Raw genomic sequence first — 27213 nt, 5'->3', positions numbered from 1 at the left:
CCCTCAATTGTGACATATTCCAACATTTACTTAGAACAAACAATTAAATAATAAATATGAATATTAATGTAAATATTATAATATAATATACTATTTAAACTTCTACAGTGCAATGCATAAGTTAATACACCCATGCTAAAGTTGACTAAAAAGAGGAATAAAAAATCATATTTTGGAAATTGAACTTAATGCCTTAATTTAAAACATTAGGAAAAATCCAACCTTTTAGGACACCAATTTTCTTTGTGAATGAATAATGTATCGTAAATAAATAAATGTTCTTCCTTAAAATACATGGTGCATAAGTGTGGGGGTGTACATAGGGGTGTACACACTTATGCACCATGTATTTTAAGGAAGAACATTTATTTATTTACGATACATTATTCATTCACAAAGAAAATTGGTGTCCTAAAAGGTTGGATTTTTCCTAATTTTTTAAATTAAGGCATTAAGTTCAATTTCCAAAATATGATTTTTTATTCCTCTTTTTAGTCAACTTTAGCATGGGTGTATTAACTTATGTATTGCACTGTATATCAAAACCAAACAAATATCTTTAAATAGCTTTGCCTTTGGCCAACCTTTCACACACACTAAAACTAACCTAAAGTAGCCTAATTATTATCTCAGCTGTATTGCACTGAGCTACTGTTGTATTACTGTTGAATATTATTAATTCAATGATGTATTAATTATGTATTTAGACATATATATATATATATATATATATATATATATATATATATATATATATATATATATATATATATATATATATATATATATATATATATATAGTTCGGCTATATATTGTTTAGCAAGTGAAAAGATTAGGCCTTTAACCATGTTATTTCGCAAAGCATTCAGTCACAGAAAATCCTTGAAAAGACCGACTGGAAAGTAACACGCAGAGAAGTGAGTAATAAAACTACATTTAGCATGCTAACTGTGGTATGTTGGAGGGGGGGGGGGGGGGGGGATGAGCGTAGTATTCTAAGGGGCGCAGTAGGTGGCAGTGATTTGCCTTGTCCCGTTGTCGGAGGGGTGTGGTTTAAATGCCAGGATCACCCCCTGATGAGGATTATTTGAGTATAGTCTGTCTGAAACAGAGGGGTGTTGTCCTGTCCAAACCATTCTGCAATACCATTTACTGAATCTCCACAGTAGACAGACTCCAGTCGTCCAGCTAAAGGTAGGTCTATTATATTTGATTTATTTGAACTTTACCCCAACCTCCTCATCCACAAAATAATGTAGTTAGCTAAAATGTAACGATTTACTTCACTGCAAACGACGCAGAAATGTTACTTGCCACACAAGCGTCTCTCTCTGTGTGTGTGTAACGGAGGGACACTTTCTTACGGGACACGCCACGAACTCAAACACTCTGCAGATTGAAATCGTTTCAGCAAGTGTAGGCCGTACATCATATCGCGTATTTGATAAAACTGCTGTTTTTTTTATCGGGCGCTGAAAATGCTCATCAAACAAAGCCATATAAGGAGAGATTATGAATTCTGAGATGCGCCTTTTAATTATGCGGCAAACGGGATCTTTAAAAGTGCGGAGTCTGCAGGACGTTCTCTGCCCTGCTGTCACATATGCATTTGAAAGAGTAATTTAGGCCTATTATTGATATTTCAGTCGATTGATCCTTTGCTGTAAAACCAAAGCAGGGTGGAGCAATTTATGGTTTTCAACCTTCAAGTGTCTCTCAGAAAGAATTATTATGACTAAATAACGAAAGCAAACATATTGTTAACTACTTGTAGTCATCTTTTTTTTTATGGCCATTACAGGGAACTTAAAGATTTGGATTGCATGTCATGTGCTGTATAGTTCCACTTTTGATTACTCATCACCAGTCCCTTGTGCACATTCATCAACTGTTACCATAGAAACACACACAACTGAGACAAACATTAACTTTGTGGTAAAGATGCTTTAGACAAAAAAGGAAATGCTTCACATCACCTCAGGAAACACCTTCAGTGCTTGTGAAAAACTACAGCAACCTTCCAGCATAAGTCATGGCAGAAATCATGTTTATGACTATTTTGAAGTATTTTATGCACATATGTGTACAGTTTGATTGGTGCAGTCTGTAGCCAGGTAGATAACTTGCACAAAGACTGATAACATACTAGCTTTTTTCCATGGGTGTCCTAATCCAAACACGCCCATACACACACATACCTAGTGATTAGTCACAGACAGAGGTCTGTGAGAGTAGGTTACACTGTGTCTCTCTCTGATTTTATTTACTTCATGCAAGTTACTCAGAAACACATGTAAACATCTACAAGAATAAGACCAGCAACACACAATTTTTTTGTAATTTGTAATGGCAAGTGATATGTTGTTATCATGTCATAACATTACAAAATCAGTGACAAATGTGACAAATTTGCATGTGTTTGCTTTCATTAAAGTCAGCATGAAACAATATTGCAAGTTGGATTTTGTTTCCCTATTGTGACGTATATCCGACCAATCTGACCAGAAAAGAGAAGAGATGTCACTGCAAAAGCGAGGGGAAATTATATTGATTAAAGATTAGGAGGACACAAGAATTTAAAAAATAACAATGATGTGCAAATCTTTAATAAAAAAATAGTTCAGTATTTCATATTAAAAAAAAGAAAGAATTTATTGTCCATTTTAATTTTTATGGGGACTTTAGGAACTGCGTTCTGGTTGCTGACTGTTCAACATTAAATCGGTTGAAATAGTCAAGGAAGTATCAGCCACATCAATCTGATAGAAACAGTCTTAACCCTTTTATAGCTCAGACTTTGAACTTCTGCATGTTTATCTGTAAACTAAATAATTCTCAAGAGTTTTGTGTTTTAATATGGGCCCTGGCTATAAAACACAGTCAGTGCAGTCACTGTTTTATTTCTGGGTAAACACTGGGTGCAGTCAAGGGCTTAAACAAGACTTTGAATCAGACTCTGTGCTAAAATATTATCTCAGGAGCATTGGGGCTTGTAAAATGAGTAGAAACGTCTAGATGGAAAAACTGAGTCACACCAGGAGTTCATCTGATTCAGGCATTTCTCCAGGAAAACGGAAGATGATTTAGTCAGTTCTTCCAGACTGAGGATTATGTCAAAATACATAAATTATTTTATACTACCCAGTAGTTTGGTTAAATTCAAGTTGGAGGTATATGCTGGTCATTTAACAGATTTAGGACCATCACATGTATCCATTTCCACTTCAGATTTATATTCTTTCTGACAACATTTTCCGAGGGCCACTGTGTCTGAACTTTCAGATCGGTTCAGATTACAGTCAGAATTCCGGACTTTAAAAACTGAGGAAATGCCAGATTTACAATGCTTTCTGAAGTCAGTGTCAAACTTACTTCACAACTATTTAAGTATGTACTTTAGGTATGCAGGTGCAAAGTAATCGTGCAAATTAATCCATGAGAAAGAATTATTTAAAAAAAAATTGGTACCACCGACTCTTTTTGTCTTTTCAAAACTAATGGCTCCTCAGCTTTTGGGGTCGTAAGATCATGATCAGAAGTAGTACATCTGAGTAAAAACACATCAAAATTATATAAACTTATATTATGAACTTATTATTAACAAAACAATGTAGGATGTTGACTTGGTTCTTTCCATCAGATGTTGATTGAATGTTCTGAAGTTCCAGGAGTTCTGGTTGTGACATTTTGTTTAGGGATGAATATGGACCAATATGAACATTTTGGCTAATATCGATAACCGATAATTCTTTTTATTTGAAAGCCGATAATCAATATATTGGCTGATATATCTAAATTCAAGTTTTTCTATAACTTTTGAGAGCCTGATTACAAAAGCAAAAGTCTCACAATTAAAATCCATATCCCAAGGACACAATAATAATGATGTTCTCATTATAATTTTATGTAGCCTATATGACAGACTTGCTCTGCACATGTAGCCTAGTACTTAACTGTATTTTACTTTTTTAAGTGATTCCAATCATACTTCAAGCAATTCAAAACAGTGCGCATCTGAAGTGTCTCAGCGGAAGGAAAAACACATTATTTATCAGCTTTAATATATCGCCCACATTTCTTTATTGGGCCGATAACATTAAAAATGTACATATATCGGGCGATACTAATATGGTGGGCGATATATCGTGCATCCCTACTTTTGTCAAAGGGGACATATCATGAAAATCTGACTTTTTCAGTGTTTCGGTGCTATAATCAGGTCCCCGGTGCATCTACCAACCCAGTAAACGTGAAAAGTGACAACCCAGTAACAACTGGTGACAACTTGGTTTTTTTAAGCCTTTCTCTGACATAGGAAGGGGATCTTATTATAATATTACCGCCCCTTAAAGGGATAGTTGCCCCATGATTTTACTCACCCTCAAGCCATCCTTAGTGTATATGACATTCTTCTTTCAGACGAATACAATCAGAGTTATATTAAAAAATGTATTGGCTCTTCTCAGCTTTATAATGGCAGTGAATGGCCGTTTATGTTTTAAAGTCCATCAAAGTGCATCCATCCATGCCAAAAGTGTTCCACACGGCTCTGGGAGGTTAATAAAGAACTTAGGCTACATTTACATTTATTCATTTAGCAGATGCTTTTATCCAAATCGACTTACAAATGAGAACAATAGAAGCAGCTAAACTAATAGTAGGACAACAATATGCAAGTGCTATGACCCCTCTCAGTTTAATCTAACGCAGTACATGTTAATTTATTATTTTTTTAATAGAAAATGTTTTCCTTCTGAAACAAAGCGATGCGTTCGTGTAAGAAAAATATCCATATTTAAAACTTTTTCGACTTAAATAACTAGCTTACAGCAGACAGCCATACGCAAGTCGACTTACGCCAAAAGAGTAACACTTGATGATGTATGGATGTAGGAGTAGCGTAAGCTTTAACGCCTCTCGCGGTACAAACAAAAAGGGCTGGGCAACAAACTCAAGCTCCTCCAACATTTTCTCTCTAATTCGTGACTGGTGTTTTGCTCTATCCTCTGCGCTTCCGCGTTCATCAATGTGTCATGCGTCAGGTCAAAGGTTACACTTTCGCTGTAAATCGACGCGTATGTAAGGCTAGACGGCCTTATATAACTAGGAATAACTAGGAATAACTAGGAACCTAGTTATTTTAGTTGATAAAGTTTTAAATATGGATATTTTTCTTACACGAATGCTTCGCTTCAGAAGGCCTTTATTAACCCCCCAGAGCTCATCATGGATGGATGCACTTTTATGGACTTCAAAACAAACGGCCATTCACTGCGATATAAAGCTTGGAAGAGTCAGGACATTTTTTAATATAACTCAGATTGTATTCGTCTGACAGAATGTCATATACACTTAGGATTGCTTGAGGGTGAGTAAATCATTGGGTAATTAAAATTTTTGGGTGAACTACCCCTTTAATCTGCACGTTTCCACCCACAGCGCCGCCATTTGGTTTTCGCAAGCGACAACAGTCGTGTAACCAGTTCTAACGCAATGGCAAAAGTTTTTGCAAAGCTCTGTCGTTGGCTGCACAGATGAGCAGCACAGAACACTATTTGACCAAAAAATGTTGCAGCTGTCTTATAAAGACTTCAGGTGTCACGAATTCAGCCTCTGTGGCTCCCTCCGCTCACCACCAGAGGTCAGCATCACCTGAGTACTGACTCTATGGACTTCATTTCCCATATGCCCCGTACCTGTGGCTGATTTCACACACAGGTGTTTCCCATTGACTCTCCTCTATTTAAACTGTTCTCTCAGCTTCCTCATTGCGAAGTCTTGTCTTGCCATGCAAACATTTCTGAGCGTTTATCCCTTGTGTGATTTCCCGTGTATGACCTGGACTGTTTACTGGACTCTGATACTTTGCCGCCTGCCTATTCTGATCCCATCTGCCTTGTCATTTGATTATTCTGTGTGTTTGCCGCCTGCCCTGATTTCCAGCCTGAACTCTGACTTTGATTCTGCCTTGTCTACATTGTGTTTGAAGCCCGTGATTGAACCCTGCCTGTTAAACTTGCATTCTGTTTTAATAAAGCTGCATATGGATCCTCACGACACTGCCTCCTCGTTACAGAAGACTTCGCCTGAACTCGATCCAGCAGCATTCTACCACTTCACCACCGAGGTCAAGGCTCAAGCATCAGTCCTGGCCACACACCAGGAGCAACTCAACCGATTAACCTCGCTTACTGAGGAACTGGTAAAGGCATTACAAACACTTAGTCTCCAAGCACCCAGCGATCCTGCTCCACCCCCCACTCCACCTCAGGCGCAGGCTACTCCCAATACCACCAGCCCTCGCCTCGCCTTCCCAGAAAAATTCGATGGATCTCCAGACAAATGTAAGGGATTTTTACTTCAATGTTCCATGTTTGTCAATCAACAACCCATGTTGTACCCTGCAGATGAGAATCGCATCGCTTTTGTGTGTTCGCTTCTCACGGGGAGAGCGTTGGATTGGGCTACTGCAGTATGGCGTGAGGATAGAACAACCTTCCCCTCATTTAGAGCTTTCATTCAACGCTTCAAGGAGGTGTTTGAGCATTCCGTGGGAGGAAAGGAAGCAGGTGAGCAATTGCTATCTCTCCGGCAAGGAAGGGGTTCGGCGGCGGATTATGCTCTATCATTTCGCACTCTCGCAGCGCAGACGGGGTGGCCAGATGATCCTCTCAAGTTACACTACCGTAAAGGCTTATCTATGGAGTTACAGTCTGAACTTGCCTGCCGCGACGAGGGAAAATCTCTGGAACAATTCATCGAGCTGTCCATCAAGATCGACAATCTCCTCCGATCTCGTCGCACCAACCGTCTGTCCACTTCTTCCATGACACATTCAACAATTAATTCAGATGTAGAACCCATGCAGATTGGCGTCACACGCATCAGCGAGGAGGAGAGAGAGAGACGCATTCGACAGAGCTTATGTTTGTACTGTGGATTACCGGGACATCTAAGAGCAACCTGTCCTACTCGTCCACCTCGCAATCCCACAGTGGTGAGTGCAATTCCCAAATCCACTTCCAGCTTAGAGATTGCAGTCACTCTGGAGATAAATGGGAGAATTATTGAAACAGTAGCTTTGATTGACTCGGGGGCCGCAGGAAATTTCATCGATATGTCTTTCGCCAATAATAATGATATTCCCCTTGTTCCCTATGACTCTCACTTGGCAGTCGCAGCGCTAGATGGCCGACCTCTGGGCTCCGGTTGTATCAAGTTCACCACCAAAGATCTGCAGTTGAGCACCGGAGTCCTTCACACTGAAACCATCCGTCTGTTTGTCTTTCAATCACCACAAAATCCCATCATCCTCGGTCTTCCTTGGCTGGAGCTGCACAACCCTTCTATCTCATGGACTGAGAAACAAATCACTCAATGGTCAGAGTTCTGCCTTCACAACTGTCTTCACAACATGCCGGTCAAGAAACGAAGCGAGACTTCTTTAACAGATTCACTGCCTAGTGTCTATCAGGATCTAACCGAAGCGTTCAGCAGGGAAAAAGCTTCACACTTACCTCCTCACCGAGCCAGTGATTGTGCCATAGACCTCCTCCCCGGATCTCAACCTCCCAAGGGCAGAGTCTTTCCACTGTCACAACCCGAAGCAGAAGCTATGAAATCCTACATTCAGGAGGAACTCGCCAAAGGTTTCATCCGTCCCTCCTCGTCACCCGCATCAGCAGGCTTCTTCTTTGTCAAGAAGAAGGATGGAGGTCTTCGTCCCTGTATCGACTATCGTTCTCTCAACGAAATCACAATCAAGTTCCGTTATCCTCTACCACTCGTCCCGGCTGCACTTGAACAACTCAGACAAGCAAGATATTTCACCAAACTGGACCTTCGATGTGCCTATAATCTCATTCGCATTCGTGAAGGGGACGAGTGGAAGACTGCATTCTCCACCACGACGGGGCACTACGAATATCTGGTTATGCCCTTCGGCCTGTCCAACAGTCCTTCCGTGTTTCAGGCTTTCATCAATGATGTTTTCAGAGACATGCTGAACCAAGGGGTAATTGTTTACATAGATGACATCCTGATTTACTCCGAAACTTACGAAGAGCATGTTAAACACGTCAGAGCAGTCCTGAAACGTCTCATTCAATATCAACTGTACGCCAAGGCAGAGAAGTGTGAGTTCCACCAAGAAACCATCTCCTTCCTCGGGTATGTGATCAGCTCTGGAGGGGTTGCCATGGACGAGAAGAAGGTACAGGCGGTAGTTCACTGGCCCCAACCTACCACTCTCAAGGAACTACAACGCTTCTTAGGATTTGCCAATTTCTATCGGCGGTTCATCCGTAACTTCAGCAGTATCGCGGCCCCTATGACATCCATGATCAAAAAGGGCATTCAACGTCTAACCTGGTCTTCAGCAGCTATAGCAGCGTTCCATTCATTAAAGGAGAAATTCACAACCGCTCCCATCCTGCACCATCCCGACCCCGAACGTGAATTCGTAGTGGAAGTAGATGCTTCCAGCACAGGCATTGGGGCAGTACTTTCACAACGCCAGGGTGAACCTCCCAAACTTTTCCCCTGTGCATTCTTCTCCCGTAAACTGAACTCCACTGAACAGAATTATGACGTTGGCAACCGCGAACTTCTCGCAATGAAGGCAGCATTCGAGGAGTGGCGTCACTGGCTGGAGGGGGCTAAACATCCGTTCACTGTTCTCACTGATCACCGTAATCTTGAGTATCTGAAATCAGCCAAACGACTCAATCACCGACAAGCTAGATGGTCACTCTTTTTCACCAGGTTCGATTTCAAAGTTACTTATCGTCCAGGCTCTCAAAATACCAAGGCGGATGCTCTCTCTCGACTTCATGAGTCGGATCTCTTCTCGCCAGATCAAGAACCCATCATCCCATCCACTATCATTCTCGCACCTATTCAGTGGGACATACTAACCGAAATCGCAGAAGCCCAGGTCACCGAGCCACCACCGGCCGAGACCCCACCAAACCTCACGTACGTTCCACAGGCCCTAAGACAAAGAGTTATGCAAATGGTACACAATAACCCAAGTTCCGGTCATCCAGGTATAACGGCTACAATGCAACTCCTCAACAATAAGTTCTGGTGGTCTTCTATACGATCGGACACCATCACGTTCGTTCAGAATTGCACCGTCTGCAATACCTCCAAATCTCCGCGTCAATTACCGGCTGGCCTCCTTCATCCATTACCCATCCCACAAAGACCATGGTCACACATCGCCATTGACTTCGTGACTGATCTACCACTCTCTCAGGGCCACACTACCATCCTCACGGTAATTGATCGCTTCTCCAAAGCTTGCAGACTGATAGCTCTTTCCAAACTCCCCACTGCCCTAGAAACAGCTGAAGTTCTCTGCAATAATGTGTTCAGATTCTATGGTCTACCGGAGGATGTCGTCTCCGATCGGGGTCCGCAGTTCACCTCCCGAGTCTGGTCCGCTTTCTGTCAGCTACTGAACATTAATGTCAGCCTAACCTCCGGATACCATCCTGAAGCCAACGGTCAAGTGGAAAGATTAAACCAGGAACTCACCCGCTTCCTTCGCTCATACTGCCAGAAGAATCAGTCCGACTGGAGTCGCTATTTGCTATGGGCCGAATATGCTCAAAACTCACTCCGCAAGCCATCTACAGGTCTCACCCCCTTCCAATGCATTCTTGGTTACCAACCTCCATTGTTTCCGTGGTCTGGGGAACCTTCGGATTTACCTGCAATTAACATATGGTTTCAACGTAGTGAGGAAACGTGGAACAGTGCTCATGTCCACCTACAAAGAGCCATTCGTCGCACCAGAGAACAGGCCAATCGTCATCGGCGAACCAATCCCAACTACCAACCAGGGCAATGGGTTTGGTTGTCCACCCGTGACATACGGCTCCGGTTACCCTGCAAGAAGCTCAGTCCCAGGTACGTGGGTCCTTTCAAAATCATTAGACAAATCACTCCAGTTTCATTTAGATTAGCCTTACCGAACCATTACCGTATCTCACCCACTTTTCATGTCTCCTTGCTCAAGCCCGCTGGTGGTCCGAGTGGAGAGGAGGTCCTAGATGAGGCTGGTGACCAGAGAGCTCCTCCCATCATCATCGACGGCCAGGAGGCTTACCGGGTCCACGAAATCCTGGACTCTCGTCGTCGGGGCAGGTTCCTCCAGTACCTCGTGGACTGGGAGGGATATGGTCCGGAGGAGAGGTCCTGGATCAATGCTGCTGATGTTCTCGACCCTTCACTCACTACTGATTTCCATAGAGACCACCCGGACAAACCTGCCCCAAGACCTCGAGGAAGACCCCGGCGTCGTTTGCCTCCTCGCGTCAGGAGCCGCTCACAGGGGAGGGGCTCTGTCACGAATTCAGCCTCTGTGGCTCCCTCCGCTCACCACCAGAGGTCAGCATCACCTGAGTACTGACTCTATGGACTTCATTTCCCATATGCCCCGTACCTGTGGCTGATTTCACACACAGGTGTTTCCCATTGACTCTCCTCTATTTAAACTGTTCTCTCAGCTTCCTCATTGCGAAGTCTTGTCTTGCCATGCAAACATTTCTGAGCGTTTATCCCTTGTGTGATTTCCCGTGTATGACCTGGACTGTTTACTGGACTCTGATACTTTGCCGCCTGCCTATTCTGATCCCATCTGCCTTGTCATTTGATTATTCTGTGTGTTTGCCGCCTGCCCTGATTTCCAGCCTGAACTCTGACTTTGATTCTGCCTTGTCTACATTGTGTTTGAAGCCCGTGATTGAACCCTGCCTGTTAAACTTGCATTCTGTTTTAATAAAGCTGCATATGGATCCTCACGACACTGCCTCCTCGTTACATCAGGGAACTGTGTCAACTTGTGTAAAAGTTAAACATGACGGTACATGTAAGTCGATTAGATGAATCAATGTAACTCCACACCACAACAACTGTTCAGAAACGTCCAAGTGCAGTCTAAAAGTTGCAACCTCTTCCTGAGTCTCTCCGTAATGCTACACTCCTACTGATTATTTCTGAGATTTTGGATGAGTGAGATTATTTGTGTTTTGTTATTGTTGGAGTATCCGAAGCTTGTGTAAAGGATCGTCACTCTTCAGAATGGGGGCGGGAAGCAGCAGCATTTGTTTTTGCTCACCCCCAAAAAGGGGCAAATTTGACAAGCTATAATAAATGATCTGTGGGATATTTTGAGCTGAAATTTGACAAACACATAGGCTATTGGGGCCACCATATATTTATATGACATCTTGTGAAAAGGGGCATAATATGTCACCTTTAAAAAAAAAAAAAGAAAAGAAATGTATCCATGGATAAATCGTTCATAGTAAGATCAATAACCTGCCCAGGGACTACAGTTGAAAATTAGCCAAGTTGGCTAAACTGGCACATTTTCATAAATGTTTATTAATGTGCACTGTCCCTGTAACTTTAAACTGTATAAATATAAAAAAATAAAAAATAAATAAAAAAACATGCATTTACAAAATAAATGGGTGTTTTAGGGTATAATTTTCATTCCATGTGCCTACTGGGTGCATACTTTATAATTCAGCAAATGCAGTATATATTGTACACCTGTTTTCATGCATCTTAACTGCTTTTTGCAAAACTGTATTAAGGCCTATTCAAAGGGACTGACTGTATACAGGCGCTTCCCAGAAACATCTCCCTCCCATTTTGACCCATAAGCAAATGTCACATGACCCTAGGCTATTTATAGTCTCTTGTGGGTTAGCAGCAGACGTCGGCAAACTCATCAGCTGCATCACACAAGATGTTTAGTTAAGAATAGGCCATTGTATGCTAAATATTTCATGCAGTTCTCAAGAGAGAAACCTAGAGCAGTAAATTACAGACTGAGATCAGTCATTTGCGTGAAACAATATTCTGTTTAATTAGCCTTTCTGTCGCACTGATGCTATGTGTTCAGAAGAGATGTAAGAAAATACAATGTACTTAGGCACATCAAAACATTTGGAAATCAGTTCTAGTTCACACGACATAGAATTTGGTGTACATGCTGATAAGACAGCAGCTGATGTAGAACAAATGGAGGCCGCATGTCTATTCAAGTTCCTCATCAAGTGCTTGTTTCGTAGCAGGCCCCTGGTTTAAAATAGAAGCCTGTTTGTGAAGAATGTGTTGCCAAATAGCGATTTGATCTAATATTGGAGGTGTCAATGAATGGATGGTGACAACTTTATCTTGTACAGTGTTAATTCAGTGTTTAATTGCCAGTTCTGCCTAGCACATTGTCTTGTGTTGTGTTATGAGTGTAGAGAGAAAAATAAGATCAGAATATATGGTGGATTTATGGTTTAATGTTCTTGGAAATGATGAGAGATAATGTGCATGCATAATAGCTATGATTTTATTCATGATATATCATGATATCAGTTGATATTGGATGTATCAGTTTATATTGCATATTTGATTGTGAACGGTCTCCTATTTCCTATATTTTTACATTAAGATTTCCCACACTCACTTAATGTTAATCTTTAAAAATTAAAATCCATTTTTCACACTGTACATTGTAATGTTGTGATGCCTAAATTTAGTTTTAAAATGATCAACATTTCAAATTATATTTTTCCTTTTTGTTAAAAATTTGTTTAATTTTTTGAAAATATGTTTAGACCAAATGGTATTGAATTTTAATATGAAATTATTTCATAATATAAAATTAATTAATGTATGGTCCACGATTTTAATATACATCCCTTGTTTTGATACTTTTAACAACTTATGCATGTACACTACCGTTAAAAAGTTTTGGGGTTGGTAATAATGCACCAAGGCTGCATTTATTTGATCAAAGAGGCAGTAAAAAGAGTAATATCGTGAAAAATTATAATTCGAAATAACTTTTTTCAATTTTAGTATATTTAAAATGATGGCAAAGCTGAATTTCATCATCATTACTCTATTCTTCATGTGATTCTTGTGAACTCATTCTAATATGCTGGTTTGGTGCTCAAGAAACATTTCTTATTACTGTCAGTGTTGCAAACAGGTGTGCTGCTTAATATTTTTGTGGAAACCATGATAATTTTTTTTTTCAGGATTAATTTGTTATGATTAATAGAAATTTTAGAAGAACAGAATTAATTTACTCTCCTTACTGTCACTTTAGATACATTTTAATGTATCCTTGCTGAATAAAAGTATTAATATTTAAAAAAAAAATCATACTGACCCATAACAGGCCCTACTCATTCATTCTTTGAAAAAATACATAAGTGCTTTAAAATTGTTTGGCATTGGAACCAGTCATTACGTTCCCTTCCTGTGGTTTGGTTTTTCATAATGTTAAGAAATCCTAAACCACAACATCTCTGAGTTAATTCTGATGGATGATTGGTGAATATTGATCCTTAGTAAACACCACTCCCTTCGTGGACTTCGAGGAATGTCTTGTGGTCTGTGAAGAGACTTACAAAGCTACCGTCTCATTTCTGAATGACTCATGCCTTAGACATTCCAAACTTCACCATGTCTCCACCCCACAAGTGGGCTGTAAGCTCAGCTGACATGGTCACCATCTCAGAGGCTCTTGCCACAGCTGGTGGTGAGTGACTGTAAGTGAGGGCTGGTTGGCCAGGCTGTGTCCACGGTTGGCATTATCACTCCAAAAGCATGACTCACAACGTTTCCTTTTTCCTGCATCCAACCCAGTTCTCTATCACCACAGAAGGAAACTCCCAGCCACGGGATTTTTATAGTTCAGTTCAGAGTTTATTTTGCAGTTTGTCTACAATGTCTACAATGTAACACAGTCCACTTGAGGCGAGCTTACTGAACCCAAGTGCAGTTTTATTTAATCCAAAACATGAGTAGATACACAAAAACAAAGGCTTGGCTTGGCAAAACAAAAAAACTTAAGTATGAACAAACTCACCAACAGCAGGTTACGCATAACAAAGATAGTCCAGGACAAAGAAAATACAAGAACTATAAATACTAAGAGACTAATGAGCTAACAAGACACACCTGAGAGCAATGAGACAAGGAACCAATGACAGAACAGAACTGACAAACCACATGACTAAATCAACCAATGATAACATGACACATTAGGCTTGTTCGACTTGAACCGGCGCTGCACAGACCGATCAGAGTACCGCGAGAGCGAATATAAAGTAGACTGCTCCTTATGCTTTTGAATTGCTCTCGCGGTACTTTGATGTCATACCGATCAGTCTGTGCAGCGCCGGTTCAAGTCGAACAAGCCTATTCACAAGGGGAGCACATGGCAAGAACACATGAGGGAAAGGGAATCACATGACAGGAACCATGACTAAAGGCAAATCGCAAAATAAAAGACATGAAACATGAAAAACCAAAACCATGTTACATCCATACCATTCACACATCAGTACCAAAATACCAGTAAACTCTGTGATGTCAGTCATTGGAAATCAAAACATGAGGCACATAATGGTTAATATACAGTAGTACTGCAGTTATTATAGTACAAAGAAATAGCTACAGAGCCGCTGATGAGCGGAAAAGAAACAGGGTCTCAAGCGCCAGACGTGTCACAGCGGTCTGTTATCCGTCTAGCGCATGTTTACATAGAAAAACAATTCAAAGCAGTGGAGCGTACCATAAACCGCTCCAACAGAGCTTAATGATTGGTCCAAAAGAAGCTTCTACATCAGCACATTCTGACCTCCTACATGCTCATACCAGTTCATAACCTATTCTTTGTTCACATAGGTATAGGATCATACCGGTAATTTACTGGTATTGTTGCAGCTTCTCATGCCGGAAAATTGCTAGAACTGATTTACCAGTATTTTTGAAAAGATTGGAGATCACACATGATCTCTAAATGGTCATTTAAAGACTGAAAATGTGAAAGGGGCTAATGTCTGTTAATGTGTGTGTGTTTTTTCTCTCTAGACAGCATGGTGTACCACCCTGAGTTTGAGCGAGCAGGCAGGGAGCCTGGCCTCCAGGTGTGGAGAATTGAGAAGTTTGATTTGGTTGCAGTTCCTGAGAACCTCTATGGAGGGTTCTACACCGGTGACGCTTATCTGGTCCTCAATACTATCAAACAGCGTTCTGGCAACCTACAGTACGACCTCCACTTCTGGCTAGGTAAGAGGACAATGCTTTGCTGAAGAGATTCTGAATTTCTGACTTTTATTTTAGTGCCATTGCAAAGTACACTCTAAAAAATTCTGGTGTGGGTCAAATACGGACAAACCCAACTGTTGGGTTTAAAAATGTAATTTAAAATTTTAAACCAACAGTGAGCCAAACATGGGTTGTTACAATCCAGCATTTTTTAGAGTGCAAATATTCTGCCTAATTTAATTTGTAAGGCAAGCTAGATGGTTTAAATGTCAAATGCATCAGCTACATTTCTTATAGATGCTCTTCCCTCAACTGGCAGGTGACTTCTGCACGCAGGATGAGAGTGGGGCGGCTGCCATTTTCACAGTGCAGATGGATGACTATTTGGGTGGAAAGCCCATCCAGTACCGTGAAGTTCAGGGCTATGAGTCCAAAGCTTTCCTGGGATATTTCAAAAAAGGGCTCCAGTACATGGTGAGTGGTCCAATCGATGACAGGACAAATGGAAAAAGACTCTGAAGTTTACAAATATTTACAAAGAAGGATGTTCAAATATGATCATGTCTTCAAACACATTTAAAAGTAAAAACACAAGTAAAATTTCTACAAATATCATGAATTTTTGAAAGTTTTGATAGTTGAGGTTAGTTGATATTAGTCCTTAATTTATTCATGTGGTTTCATCACTGACTTCCATTTGAATATAACTTTTTAAAACAATACTGCTTCACTACTTAATTTTTTAAGAAATAATTTTTTAATATTTAAGGTTTTATATATATATATATATATATAAAGTTTAAAGTTTAATATATATATATGTTCAGGTCATTAACTGTTGGAATTACATTTATTTATAATTTTTATTAAAAATACTGACAAATGTCATGTCACCATTAATTTCTTTGCTACAAAATATTAATGTTAAAATATTAAGGAATAATATTATCACCAGACATGAAATTTTGATGACATCTGTTTTTTCCAGAAAGGTGGAGTTGCATCTGGATTCAATCATGTTGTCACCAATGAAGTGACAGTGCAGCGGGTGCTACAGGTCAAAGGTCGGCGTGTTGTCAGAGCAACAGAAGTGGCAGTCAGCTGGGACAGCTTTAACCAGGGAGACTGCTTCATCCTGGACTTGGGTGATGTGAGTATCATATGAAGAGAGTGAGGGAGATTTGATATCATCAAAATCTCAAAAATAACCCTGCTCTCTCTGTGTGGTTTTACAGGAGATCTACCAGTGGTGTGGTTCAAAGAGTAACCGTTTTGAGAAGTTAAAAGCTACGCAGCTTGCAAAGGGCATTCGTGACAACGAACGCAGTGGACGCGCTCGCGTGTATGTTTGTGATGAAGGGAGGGAACGAGAAAAGATTTTGGAGGTAAGAAAGACAAAAAAAAATCAACTTCAAAATCAACTAAGAAAAACGCTAAAATGCGACCCATCTATCTGATGGCAGGTTCTTGGAGAAAAACCAGACCTGCCTGAAGGAGTGTCTGATGATATCAAGGCTGATGCCTCCAATAGGAAGATGGCCAAACTCTACAAGGTAGCCATTGGAAATAAACCATTCCAGTATGATAAATAGCCCTTGTAGATCATAAATGCATTCAGTTTATTGGCGTTTTCTTGTACTTCAGGTGTCTGATGCCAGCGGAGACATGGCCATTGCCCTGGTGGCCGCTGAGAACCCCTTCTCCCAGAGTGCACTGGAATCAAGCGACTGTTTCATCCTGGATCACGGCTCAGATGGCAAGATCTTTGTTTGGAAAGGTAAATGGCATTGACTGACAAAACAAAAAAGGGGACTTTTTTCCTTTTTAGATTTCTTTGTTGACACACTTATGTTCACTTTATAGGCAAAGATGCCAATGTGGAAGAGAGAAAAGTTGCCATGAAGGCAGCAAATGAGTTCATTAAGAAAATGGGTTACCCAAAGCAAACACAGATTCAGATTCTCCCAGAGATGGGCGAGACGCCTCTATTCAAACAATTCTTCAAAAATTGGCGTGATGTGGACCAGACAGACGGCCTGGGCATTGCTTATGTCTCAAACAGCATCGCTAAGATTGAAAAGGTGCCGTTTGATGCTTCTACACTGCATGATTCACCAGCCATGGCCGCCCAACACGGAATGATCGATGATGGCAATGGAGAGAAACAGGTCAGCGTGTGAGCACACACTGCATGTAACGTAACCTGAAGTTACACAACATGTTGAATATACATATACAGTGTATTTATTTTATTTTTGTGCAACTATAGATCTGGCGTATTGAAGGTTCAGACAAAGTTCCAGTTGACCCCTCTACTTACGGCCAGTTCTATGGTGGAGACAGTTACATTATCCTGTACAATTACCGCCATGGAGGCAGACAGGGTCACATCATCTACATCTGGTATGACTTGATCTCACACAGTCAATGTAAAGCTTTGTCATGCCATATACACTGGAGCACATGCAATGTGTTTTCATGTAATAATTCAGGGGTGTTGTCCTGACTATTGATGTGTGGTGTCTCTCACAGGCAGGGTAAGGACTCCTCACAAGATGAGATTGGGGCATCTGCTATCTTAGGCGCCCAACTGGACGATGAGCTTGGAGGTGGACCTGTGCAGGTAATGCTAACGAATAAACAAATAAACCTTGTTGGATCACTTGAACACAATCATATCCATATTTTTGTACTTCATGGTGAAATTGTCATTTGGGGCTCTTTCATTACAAGTGCAACAGTGATTCTCTTTTTTTAATTTGTCAACATAAAAAAGCATTCACAAACCATTTTACAATTGTGATGTGGTGCATTTCTGAGTGAAACTGTATTCTCAGTAATTCAACAGTATTTAGAAAAATAACTTTGCCATCACCTAATACTCACTTAAAGTTAATCTTTAAAAAATTATTTAATAACACTGTTATGTATTTTTTAGCAAATCTATTAAACTTCACATGTAGTATTTAAAATTATTTATTTTATTATATTTGTTTTTTAGTTTTTAATGTTTTATTTTTAATTAATTTGGACAAAATAGTATAGAATTTTAATATTGTCCAATTATCAGATATCAGCCACAACATGAAAATAATTATTGGCTTATAGGTATCGGCCAGAATTTGAAAGTCACCATGAAATCCAAATTTGCAAATCTTATTTTTTATGGAATAGTTTTTTATATATAATTTATCAGTGCACATCATAATTATATATTTTTTTAATTAATGTGCCCTCATAATCTTTAAAATTTAATAACATTAACTTCCTCTCCTCCCAAAAACGTCTCTGATGATGTGTGCACTGGTGAGAGGGTGGGAAAATAATCCTTCCTCTCCCAAAACTTGTCACTCACATGGGATCACAGCACTTAGCAAACGTCAATGATCCAGGGATCCAATCAATTTTTGATGGACAAAATCAAGGTTTTTTGCATTGTTCAAGAAGCAGTTTCACTCGGGATATACATCACGGTATGTAAGAAAAGAGTAATGCAATTTCCGTTTCTGGCCAACTTTAATATCCGTGCATCTCTAATTTTGACGAAAGAGTATTAAAACTATTTTTTTATAATTGCTGTTGAATTACATGCACTGATAAATAATGGTAAATAAAGTAAATATGGCTCATTTTGATTTCATGTTGACTAAGTTCAAGCATCCTGGTGCTCCTGGTTCCTACTCTAGCCTTTGAAAGCTTAGCTACATTCTGCAGTTATTGCCGGCTGCATCAGCCTTCCTTGATTTTTCCATCTGTTAAACAAACTTCCACCTCTATGTCTTTCCTTCCTGACCGTTATTCATATCCGTCATCCTGCTGTAGATGGCTGGTGCTCCCCTGACCACTCAGGTATCCATATCTCAGGATAGCATGTCCCTGTCCAGAGCCTTCTTCTCTGCCACTTTTTCAAGCAAACAGCATTGTTTTTACTCAATCTTTGAGTCACATTGATAAAGCAAAAATGATCTTACACAGCATTACACAAACAATAGTTACAAATCTGGAAGGAAATTCCTAGTCATGTTCCTCTAATGGCTTTTCTGTTTCCACAGTGTAGGAGCATAAAGTCCATTATATTAATTTATACAGCTGAAGGGTTTTTAAACTCGTGATTTCATTGGTGTCTGCATAATCAGTGAGAATGATCAATATGTGCAAATATTATCACGCTTTTTTTGTAAGGCTCTGTACACTGACATACTATCCCTATACACTCGTGTCTTTGTCTCTCATTGTTGTTATTTTGTCATTTTTGCACAAGTAACTAACTGTCTTCCACATTACAGATTACTTGTTGGACTGAGCATGTGAACATTAACAGAAATGCTCCATCATGCATTCACATTTATTTTTTAATTGGTTCAAAATGTGACTATGATTTATATGTTTATCTGGATTTATGCATGCTGTCATGCACAGTTAACTAGACCTAACTAGCACATTTAGCATGCTAATGTAGTTTATGTGTAAAACGCATTAGACTACAGAGAATGTCCATCATCTTCTGTATTGGTCAAGTGTGTGTGGGTTGCATTAAAGGAACACTCCACCGTTTTTTGAAATAGGGCTTATTCACCTTCTTTCCTACATTTAGATAGGTGGGCAAATGCATTTTTGTCTCAGTGCATGCATTGTTTTAGTTTGACAGGGTCGGCGTTAGCTTAGCTTAGCATAATGAATGGAATCCTTTGTTGCCAGCTAGCATGTCAGACATCCCAAGTCTCCCGGAAGTTCCGGGAGTCTCCCGCATATTGATAGCGGCTCCCTGATGCCCGCAAATCAGTTAAAATCTCCCGGAAGCAAGAGCGCGCAAGCGTAGCGCGCGCACGGCAGAGAGAGGGAGCGAGAGACCTTGCGTGTGTGCGCTAGTGTGCCTCGGGATTTTATCTCTACTTTCGAGCCGAATTAATCAGACCCCCCCCCCCCCCGTTGGAGATTTCTCGAACCGAACTAATTAGAACCGAATCCCCCCCCCCCCCCCCCCCCCTCGAACCGAATACCCGATTTCTTGACTCCCGGAAATGACTTTGTGCAGGTTGGGATGTCTGGCATGTCCTGCGTAAAAGTAATATAAAAAATAAAATAAAAACCACCTAATTACTTCTTGTGGCCTGCGTATTCACAACAGGTACAAATAGCGATGCAGATTAACACTAGGCGATTTCCTAGGCAGATATTGACTTGGGAATATATTAGGGGGAAGCACAGGCGAAGCACTGCTACTTTGGCGCAGAGATATCACGCCCAAGTAGCAGTGCTTCGCCTGTGCTTCCCCCTAATATAGTCCTTAATATATAAGTCAATATCTGCCTAGGAAATTGCCTAGTGTTAATCTGCATCGCTATTTGTACTCGTTGTGAATACGCAGGCCACAAGAAGTAATTAGGTGTTTTTTTTTTTTTATATATTACTTTTACTCAGGACATGCTAGCTGGCAACAAAGGATTCCATTCATTATGCTAAGCTAAGCTAACGCCGACCCTGTCAAACTAAAACAATGCATGCACTGAGACAAAAATGCATTTGCCCACCTATCTAAATGTAGGAAAGAAGGTGAATAAGCCCTATTTCAAAAAACGGTGGAGTGTTCCTTTAAATTGATCAAAAATGACAAAAAAGACATTTATAATGTTATAAAATAATTCTATTCAAAATGAATTATTTTCCTTTTAACTAAGATTTCATAGAAACATGAACAAATATTAGATTATATTGCAATGAATACAACAGTATGATTCAGCAGAGATTATCATGGGAACTCTAAATGTAATGTAAAACTCTAATGTAAGTTTTTGGGGCAGAAGGAGAAAATAACCCCTTTAGTTCAACCATTAATAAAGCTCTGCTTTCTCCTAAAGTTAATCAGCCAACTGCACTGTCACCATGCTGACCACAAGGGATGCTGGGAAATTTTGGCATTAGCTCTACATTCCACACAGTGAGCTCAACAGTGCCACCCTGTGGAATTAAATGCAATTCTCAACCAAAGCCTCTTGAAAAACCAATAGGGCAAATATTTTCCCCTTTTCATTTTGCAGAAGAATGACTGCATGTTATCTCTTTTTAATGTCTACTCACTGTATTTTTTCAGGTGCGTGTGGTCCAGGGTAAGGAACCTGCTCACCTGATCAGTCTGTTCGGAGGGCAGCCCATGGTGGTGCACAAGGGCGGCACCTCCAGGGAAAGTGGTCAGACGGCGCCAGCTGAAACTCGGCTGTTCCAAGTGCGCTCAAACTCCGCAGGGTGCACACGAGCGGTGGAGGTCAGCATCTGAAGTTTTCAATTGGTGGGAAGTTTTAAATATCCTCTTCTAATATTTGCTGTTTCCTCCAGATTGACGCAGTGTCCTCCAATCTGAACTCCAATGATGCCTTCGTCCTGGTGACCCCAGCTGCGTCTTTCATATGGGTGGGACGAGGAGCCAGTGATACAGAGAAACGTGGGGCGCAGCAGCTGTGTGACATCCTTGGAGTGTCGCCCTCTGAGCTGGGTGAAGGAGGAGAGGATGGTGAGAACTCGTTTGAAAAGTTCACCCATAAATGACAACTGTGTCATCATTTACTCATCCTCATTTTGTGCCAAAATTGTATGACTTTCGTTCTTTCATGGACACAAAGGGAGAAATTACGAAGATGGTCACTCTTTTCCATACAATTACAATAAATTGGGTTTAAAGTCACCATGAAATCAAAAGTGATATTGCAGTATTTATTATTTAATCATAATCTTTACTCAAAATAACTTCCCCTCCCACTTGCAGTGACTTCTCTTCTTTTTTCTGATGATGTGTTTACTGGCACGAGGGCGGGACAACCTGTCACTCACATGACATCACAACAATAGCAAACCACAACCATCCAATCAATTCCTGATTGACAAAATCAAGTCTCTCCCTACATTTTTTTCTTGTTCGAGAAGTCGTTTCACTCGAATGTACATCACAACTGGGAAGTAAAGACTATAGCAACTTCCGTTTCATGTAAAAAAAAAAAAAAGGCAAAAAAAAATATTTTCATTTTGGGGTGAATGTTCCTTTTAGAATGCATGAAAAATTAAAATAAAATAAAAATATATATATATATATTTTTTTTTTTTTTAAATTAATATTTAATTCCCAGTTCATTCTCTTATGTAAACCATCAGTGACCGTTTTTTATTAACTATTTATTATATCCAATTTATTATTTTGATATTTATGTTCTATTTTCTTCTTAAAAAGTATGATCCTCATAATTAAGCTCATTATACTTGCTTGTGCTGCAGGCAGCTTCTGGGACTCTCTGGGAGGAAAGGTCGATTACCGCACATCCGCCAGGCTGAAGGACAAGATGAATGCCCACCCGCCACGACTGTTCGCCTGCTCAAACAAAACTGGCCGTTTCATCGTGAGTAACGCACCCATATTTTTTTGTCTGCCCTGATTTGAATGAGAATATTGTCAGTGTAGTATGATGAAGAGTCACTCAATATGGATGCGCTGATATCCATGCAGATTGAAGAAGTACCTGGAGAAATGACCCAAGAAGACCTGGCAACAGATGATGTCATGATCCTTGACACCTGGGATCAGGTAAACTGACTACATTAACAGGATTGTTCTACATCACAAGGAGTTCTCATTTATCAGTTTTATGTTGCTTGCAAAAACTTCACAACTATTTTATTAATGTAATGAAATGCAACTGACATTCAGGGGAATAATGAAACATCACAGAAGTTTAATGAATCTTAATGTGTTTTACAGGTGTTTGTTTGGATCGGTAATGAAGCTCATGATGAGGAGAAAACTGAGGCGATGTCTTCAGGTGAGAATCAACACTTTAGACTTATCATAATGATAATTCACTGCATAAAGTATAAAGAGTAAGTAGAATATTGCCATCCTACTTCTACTATACTAGTGTGCCAAGTATGTATATTCAATTGACCTAGAGCACTTAATGGAATACTGTATCTCTATCCACTGTATCTATTTATTTTTAATAAAACTGCCAAAAGTTAATGCATTTACTGTGCAACAATGTAGGATTGTACTGTTCAATGCCTTTGGAATCACACCTATTGTTTCACATGCCATTGTTAATAAACAATAAGCAATACACAGAATTTACCTAGTATACACTCAGTCAGTATTTTATTCAAAACGTAATGGTGGTTTCTTTAGGTTATTTGGTTGAAATGTATACGGTTAATTGCTTGGATGAAAAGATATAAAAATATAACGTATATGGAGAAGAATGCACTTCCATTCGAATGTTTGAAATCAGTAAGATTTTTTTATATATATATATATATGAAATATTATTACTATTTAAATTAACTGTTTTCTATTTTAATATATTTTGGTAAAAATATAATTGTATAATATAATGATAAAACTGTATTTTCAGCATCATTACTCCAGTCTTCAGTGTCACATGATCCTTCAGAAATCTTTGGCGCTCAAAAATAATTTCTTATAATTATCAATAATGCAGACAGTTGTGCTGCTTACTATTTTTGTGGAAACCATGATAAATGTTTCTTCAGGATTTTTTGGTGAATAGAAAGAACAGCATTTACCTGAAATAGAAATATTGGTCACACTTTAGATTAGGGTAATAATAACTATGACTTTTGCCTCAGTAAACTCTAATACTGCTTTTTAATAGTTAGTTAATAGTATTAAGATAGTTGTTAAGTTTAGGTATTGGGTAGGATTAAGGGATGTAGAGAATGGTCATGCAGAAGGCGGCATGAATATGTGCTTTATAAGTACTAATAAACAGGCAATATCCTAGAAATAGACATGCTAATATGCAACTAGTTAATAGTGAGAATTGGACCCTAAACTAAAGTGTTACTGAAATCTTTTGTAACATTGTAAATATCTTAACTGTCACTTTTATTCAGAAAGGGTGCATTAAGTTAATAAATTATTCATTTATTTTTCCAAAAAACTGATTTTTGTATGGTAGTGTGTCATGAGGCATTTTTTCAATTAATAGTATCTATGTCCATCCTAGAGTCCAGTAGGTGGCAGTAAAGGTGGCAGTAATGTGGAACATTTTAATTGTTTTGAAACAGCAAAAGCAGATTGTGTCCTTTTATGAATCCTGTATTAAACTTTTTTTTTCTCTTTCCAGCTGCACAATACATCACGACGGACCCAGCCAACCGCGACTCACGCACACCTATTGTGAAGGTTAAACAGGGCTTTGAGCCGCCCACTTTCACAGGCTGGTTCTTGGGCTGGGACCACGACTACTGGAGCACTGACCCCCTGGAACGGGCCATGGCTGAGCTGGAGATCTGAACTTGAGCTGTCACCCCTGACCTTTAGACCCCACTGCCTTACTGCAAGCTGATCAAAGTTGCTCTTAGGCTACGTTCACACTGCAAGCCTTAATGCTCAATCCCCATTTATTGCTCAGATCCGATTTTTTTGTTTAGCTGTTCACATTGTTGTTTTAAATGTGGCCAGTATCAGATTCCAGTGGGAACAGATAATGGTCCCGAACTGCCCCGCATGCATAAAAAAAAACGATAAAAAGACGTCACGTTTATTTATTCTGTGATCTGCCGCGGAACCCAGCGAATTTATGCGCAGGCATAAACGAGGATGCAAAAAAAGAGAGCAGAGTTTTTAAACATGTATGATGTTTTTGCTTGTATATTGAGCTGTCACTGTAATACTTATGAGCTCTGACACATCACTGTCCTTCTCTGACTATCTTTCGCAAATGTCTTGATAACTTTGGCTGTGTAAATCTTTGAAGTGACCCCCATGAGCGCAGAATTGTGATGAATGTAGATCTAGAGTGGCGTAAAAGTCGCATGAATTCTGATATGACTGTTCAGACTGAGTTCACATTGCAAAACATCAGACCTGTATCACATTTAGGACCACTTTATGGAAGTGGCCCAAATCAGAATCGAAAAGATCAGATTCCATGTGGTTTGTGTTGTTTACACTGTCATGACAAAAACAGATCGGAGTCACGTATGAGCAAAGAAAATCGGATTTGGGCCACGTTTTCCTGCAGTCTGAACATAGCCTCAGATAAACCAATTTGATGCTTACGAGGATTTAATCATGGATTCAAAAACCAAAGCTGGTCCTTGGTCAGTAGAAAAGGGCTACCTTTAAATCAAGCACCTTACTGGCCTGGGCTTCAGTCACCAAACTTTAGGCAACTTCATAAATTCTATTAGGCTCCATTTGTGTGACTGCTTTGGGCTTTATACTATACATTTCCTCTTGTCTACTTGTTCAAATAAATGAGTGTATGTTGATGTGTATGCTCTCTGTTTATGTCGTATTGTTCTGTCATCTGACGTCTTTGCTGTAATCTTTACTATCATCTATCTCTGTCATACTTCCTGTCATCTCCTATTTCTCATATGAAGAGAACAGTGAAAGATCCCATGTATCTCTGAAGAGGACTGTCGTCAGAAAGGTTTCGATGGCATATTACCTCAGTATAATGCCAACAAAGTAGTCTTTTTAAGCACAAGGTTGCTTTGTGGTAACATGGGAAACCACTATATTTCTGCTGTGCACGTCAGAGAGTGAATTTTCATTTTTACCATACATGATTTTTGTTCGGACAAATGCGAAAATCGGATTAAAGGTTATTTAATGTGCGTTCTAAAAATCTACACAATTTGGATAATGAGGACACACATGAATGAATGGAATTATCTTGTATACTTTATTTTGCTGGCTGATAAGACTTTTATTTTGTTTTCTGTTTTATATCTGTACACGTTGTGCCAAGACAAGACGACAGAACAAGAATTTATCTGAACAAGGCAATGACTGTAGACAAGGACAAATGCATAGTACAATGCACAAAAGCTGTCGACTCATTTTTGGCACAAATGGAACTGATAAAAATCTTCACCTTGTTGCTTATGTATTTAAGTGTTTTCTCATTCATGTGTTTAACAATACATTGAAGCTTTTAAAGCTTTTAGGTTGTTGTCTTCGTTCTGTACACCTTATGTTGCTGAAGTGCTTGAGCCTGTATCAGAAAACATACAAGGATATTCTTATTAAAGTCTGTCAGAAACCTTTTTTTATGTGACAAGTTGTAGGATTAGAAAATTTAAAACTAAAACGGAAGTAAAAGGAATTCATTTAAAATAGAACAAAAACTTGACAAAAGCTTATAACAAAAACAACTAAAAATGAAACTAAAATGAACACTGAAAATATAAAAATAAAAGCCAATTTAAAATATTAATAAAATGGTATATTAAAAAAAAAAACATTGATGCACTCTTGAACGTTCCAGAGCTTACTAGCAGTATTAACAACCACATTTTTTAATTATTTAATCAGACTTAAGATCTGCCAAAACCTAAGACATGATTTTAACCAAAAATTGGCTTAAAATGCAAATCTTCAAACAAGATGGCCACGATTTACTGCATTAAATGTGCATTGCGATCAGGCCATGTGACGATGATGTAGCATAATATTGTTTAAAACGTACATTGTGAATTATTAATATATTAATAGTAATTATGAATGAATTTTACTTGCTATGTTTATTTAGGCAATATATTTTATTTATCTTCGGTAAGCTTTTTAATAATTCCATGGTCATTCTAAGTGAGCAATGACATCCCTCTACATGCAGAGGGCGCTGCGAGACTTTTTCAAAGAATCTAATGCTGCCTTTATCGAAGACATTCCCCTTTGTCTCAATTTAGATTTTAAATTTCAAAGTTTAGGATTCATATGCTGAGGATGTAAGAGGATTTATCCATAATCAACTCTGCATTACAGTTTTATCAGTGTCAGTATAGTGCACTTGATAAAAGTATTTGTTAAACCATAATCAGAATGTGGAATGGAAAAGGAGCTTGTCTTGTCATTGGTTGCATATCTGTTTTTTTTCTTCTTTTCTTCTATGAGGCCTTACTATACCTACACATGCAATGGAAAAACTGAATGGAAAAAGGCCTGCTGTTTATTTCTTGGGGGTTTTGGATTAGATGATTGTTAACATATTGGGTCAGTTGACTGCCTACAGATGGTGTACGAAAGCCCACAAAATGCATCCACTCATATAGAAACTTATTTTATAAGGGTCATTCCAAACAATGCTGCTTTTGCAAATCCTTCTGTACCTGAAATATAAACATAA

At 39.3% G+C, this 27213-nt stretch overlaps 1 protein-coding gene and 1 long non-coding RNA gene across 3 annotated transcripts in view; both read left to right on the top strand.

Moving 5' to 3' along the window:
* The window catches only part of LOC308705915, a 468550-nt gene that overhangs the window by 296138 nt on the left and 145199 nt on the right, over positions 1–27213 (top strand). The gene's annotated exons all lie outside the window — the stretch shown is intronic.
* Positions 1052–26135, top strand: gsna (gelsolin a). Of its 2 annotated transcripts, XM_081391205.1 has the most exons (17): positions 1052–1195; positions 14900–15097; positions 15396–15550; positions 16065–16226; positions 16312–16461; positions 16540–16629; positions 16721–16853; positions 16940–17244; positions 17346–17479; positions 17609–17699; positions 18899–18925; positions 21168–21338; positions 21410–21584; positions 22340–22461; positions 22569–22646; positions 22821–22881; positions 24202–26135. In XM_081391205.1, exons 2-17 carry the CDS (start codon positions 14905–14907, stop codon positions 24369–24371), a joined length of 2217 nt encoding a protein of 738 aa, XP_081247331.1. In that variant the 5' UTR covers positions 1052–1195; positions 14900–14904; the 3' UTR covers positions 24372–26135. The 2 variants fall into 2 exon arrangements, with proteins under 2 accessions (XP_081247331.1, XP_081247332.1); XM_081391206.1 differs by lacking the exon at positions 18899–18925 and having other exon boundaries at positions 1064–1195.

Source organism: Scardinius erythrophthalmus (assembly GCF_964197995.2).
Source record: "Scardinius erythrophthalmus genome assembly, chromosome: 17".
Classification (NCBI taxonomy): Eukaryota; Metazoa; Chordata; class Actinopteri; order Cypriniformes; family Leuciscidae; genus Scardinius; species Scardinius erythrophthalmus.
The sequence above is the reverse complement of the archived record's forward strand: the minus strand, read 5'-3'. Positions and strand labels throughout refer to the sequence as shown.